This window comes from Empidonax traillii, unplaced genomic scaffold, assembly GCF_003031625.1.
Source record: "Empidonax traillii isolate 1590-97213 ecotype Southwest subspecies unplaced genomic scaffold, ASM303162v1 scaffold1669:size174073, whole genome shotgun sequence".
NCBI lineage: Eukaryota > Metazoa > Chordata > Aves > Passeriformes > Tyrannidae > Empidonax > Empidonax traillii.
In genome coordinates, this window is record NW_020956862.1 from 36,620 (window position 1) to 40,140 (window position 3,521).

General features: G+C 60.4%; 1 protein-coding gene across 1 annotated transcript in view; it reads left to right on the forward strand.

Annotated features, from left to right (window-relative positions):
* Positions 1 to 290: 290 nt before the first annotated feature.
* Positions 291 to 3,521, forward strand: part of BTBD2 (BTB domain containing 2) — a gene marked incomplete at its 5' end in the record, with an annotated part of 4,217 nt that continues 986 nt past the window's right edge. The window contains 4 exons of the mRNA XM_027908274.1: positions 291 to 484; positions 1,582 to 1,669; positions 2,714 to 2,860; positions 3,345 to 3,502. Of these exons, the coding sequence (XP_027764075.1) occupies positions 291 to 484; positions 1,582 to 1,669; positions 2,714 to 2,860; positions 3,345 to 3,502 (587 nt within the window). The remainder of the gene's footprint in view (positions 485 to 1,581; positions 1,670 to 2,713; positions 2,861 to 3,344; positions 3,503 to 3,521) is intronic.

Genomic DNA, 3,521 nt, shown 5'->3' on the forward strand with positions numbered 1-3,521 from the left:
GGGAAGGGCTGGAGCTGTGCCAGGGGGGTTGGGATGGATCTCAGGGAAAGGTTCTTCCCCCAGAGGGTGGTGGGCACTGCCCAGGCTCCCCAGGGCAGTGGGCACGGCCCCAAGGCTGCCAGAGCTCCAGGAGCGTTTGGACAACGCTCTGAGGGACAGGGGGGGATTGTTGGGGTGTGCTGGGCAGGAGTTGGGCTGGATGATCCCTGTGGGTCCCTCCCAGCTCAGGATACCCCAGCATTCCGTGGTTCCTCGAGGCTGATGGCATCTCTGCTTCCCTCCTCGCGGCAGGGCCGGCGCAGTCGGGGATCCTGACGGACCGGGAGGTGGTGAGCCTGTTCCTGCACTTCACCGTGAACCCCAAGCCGCGGGTGGAGTTCATCGACCGGCCACGGTGCTGCCTGCGGGGCAAGGAGTGCAGCATCAGCCGCTTCCAGCAGGTCGAGAGCCGCTGGGGGTACAGTGGGACTAGTGACAGGATCAGGTCAGCACCCTCAGAGTCGTGTTCTGAGCCCTCACCCCCTGGGGGGACCCCGACTCCCACCCTGGGAACCCCGCAGGGAAAGGGTTTGGCTGGGTAAAAGCATCCCCTGCCTCTTTGGTGGTGCCACTTTGTATCTCTGTTGGCGAAGGTTGCCCGCAAAGGTGGCCCTGCAGCCTCTGGGAAAGGACAGAAATAACCCCCTGGTGGCTTCCTGTAGCTGTAGGGACACCTATGGGGTCACCAGGCTTCCCCCTGTGCCTGGGGGGGACAGGGAGCCATCCCTGCTCTGTTAGAAGTGTCAGGGTGGCTTCTTGCAGCCCCCTGAACCTCCCCTGTGAGAGGGAGGGGTTGGGATAAAACACTGCTGTGCTTCCTGGGATGCCCAGTTTGTTCAGGCCTGACCCAGTCATGGGAACAGGGCCTGGCAGCTGGGACTGGCACAGGTTGCTTTTTGTGTGGCCAGGGAATGACAGCAAGACAGGAAGGGTTCAGGAAGCCTTGGTTCTTTCCTGATCCATCTTTGTCTTGGGTGGAAGGGGCCTCCCAGCAGTGTAATTCTTTACAGTTTTTAAGCCTTTTCATCACTGGTTCTGTTGCACATCACTGGAGCTGTTGGTTGGATCCTCTGCTCCCTTCACCCCCTGACAGGAGATGGGACTGGGAACTGCTGCCAGCTCCAGACGCTTCCTGCTCTCAGATCTAACGCTCAGAGACCTTTAGGAGCCTGTGTTTGACTTCAGGTTCAGCCTCTGCAGCATCAGGGTCAGCTCCAGGACAATATTCCATGCTGGCTGCAGAGCCAGAGGCTCCAGCCTGGCCTAGGTGTTTGTTCTGGGAACACCCAGGGCTGAAGGAGTTGGTGGATGGGTGAAGAAATGCTGTTGGCAGCTTGGCAGTCAGGGGTCAGTGTGAGCTGACAGCTGGTGGTTTCTTTTCTCTGGAGGGTTTCAGCCCTTAGGAAGAGTTGCATTAAATCCTTGGTGGGTTTGATTAAACCATAAAATCAACACAAGTGCAGATGTTGGTGTGTCAGCCTTGCACTGGAGCAGTTCCAGGAGTGGCAAGTTCGGGCTGACCTCCCTGCTCTGTTCCTGCAGGTTCTCAGTAAACAAAAGGATATTTGTAGTTGGGTTTGGATTATACGGATCCATACACGGGCCAACGGATTACCAGGTGAACATACAGGTAATTCTCTTCACTGCCTTAAAAATCCTGCCTGCTGGAGGGGCTGGCAAGCCCCTTTTGGTGTTTTGGTGACTGTGGTGTGTGTCCCTGGGCAGGGGGTTGGCAGATGCAGCCGGGGCCAGATGGGGCACTGGGATCAGAGGGATTATGGTGCTCGATTTTACGCAGCTCCCGTTCCACGCGTCACTGCAGCATCTCCCCGGGTCTGCTCCCAGCCTTGGGGATACATCTCAGGGAGCTGGGGGGCACTTTGGGGAGGGGCTGTGCGTGATTTCCAGCCCAGGGCAGGCCGGGCTGAGCCCGCTGTAGGTGGCTGCTGCAGGAATGGTTGGTGCCAAGCTGCACAAACCCAGTGGAGCAGCCACGATTCCACAAGGGAAGAGCACAGGGGAATTGCTGTGCTGGGCCTGGGCAGGGCCCCTGTGCAGCCCCACGTCACCAGGGCCCTGTGGGGTGATGGGCTGGGCTGGGGGACACTCAGTCGTCTCAAGTCCATCGTGACCCTGTGCAGAGAGTGGGGTGGCTCAGGGGGCTCTCTGGGTTCAGGTGTCACCCTCTGCAGAAGGGCTGCCCCCAGGGGAGCCACCCTGGCACAGCACAGTCTGCCAGCAGTGCCAGGGGCTCAACCTGGTGCCCTGAGCTCCTGGGAGAGAAGGATCCAAGCACAGTGTGCTGTCCTGCAGCCAGGGGGGTGAGGAGGGGGTGTCTGGGACCCAAGTCCAGTGAGATCAGAGGTGCCAGGGCAGCTGTGGCTGCCCCATCCCTGGAAGTGTCCAAGGCCAGGTTGGACGGGGCTTGGAGCACCCTGGGCTGGTGGAAGGTGTCCCTGCCCATGGCAGGGGGTGGCACTGGGTGGGCTTCAAGGTCCCTTCCAACCCCAACCATTCCATGGTCACAGCACCATCAGGGACATCGAGATGGATGGAGTCAGATGGGGCTGGTCCAGGTGGGAGTCCCTGGGGCTCAGCCCAGGGCAGGGACAGCCCTGTGCAGGGGCAGGGCAGGGCAGGACCGTGCACTGAGGGGCTGCCACGTGTGCTGCAGATCATCCACACGGACAGTAACACAGTCCTGGGGCAGAACGACACCGGCTTCAGCTGCGACGGCTCCTCCAACACCTTCCGCGTCATGTTCAAGGAGCCCGTGGAGATCCTGCCCAACGTCAACTACACGGCCTGTGCTACTCTCAAGGTACCCCGTGGGCTGGGGGGGCTGCTCGGGGCCTTCAGTGCCACACAGGCCTTGCTCTGCCCTCTTTGGGACCTGTGGGGCAGCCCCAGGGGTCGGTGTGATCCCTCACCTGGTGCTGCTCCATCACTCCCAGCCGCTGCTGGACTGGTCTCCCAGCACTGAGCAGGGGATGGGGGTATTTTTTGGTGCCAGTTCTGGGGGTGTGTAATCCAGGGCCTGCTGCAGTGGCCTCAAAAGGTTCATGTTTAGCTGTTGAGATCTGGTTAAATGAGTGGTAAGTTCTGACAGAGAGGAGGGCAGAGCTCAGAGCACCCGAGGTGCAACTCCAGGAGGAAGAGGAGGAGGAGGAGGAGGAGGAGGAGGAGGAGGAGGGAGGAACTGAGGCCTCCAAAGCTCGTTGCTTCAGGCCAGGCTGGGAGGGCCAAACCCCCCCGAGAGCCTGGGCAGGGCCCTGACCTGTTCTTGTCTCCCATGGCCCCCGCAGGGTCCAGATTCCCACTATGGAACCAAAGGACTGCGCAAGGTGATCCACGAGTCCCCCACGACGGGAGCCAAAACCTGCTTCACGTTCTGCTACGCGGCTGGGAACAACAACGGCACCTCCGTGGAGGATGGACAAATCCCAGAGATCATCTTCTACACATAGTGCTGCTCCCAGCCC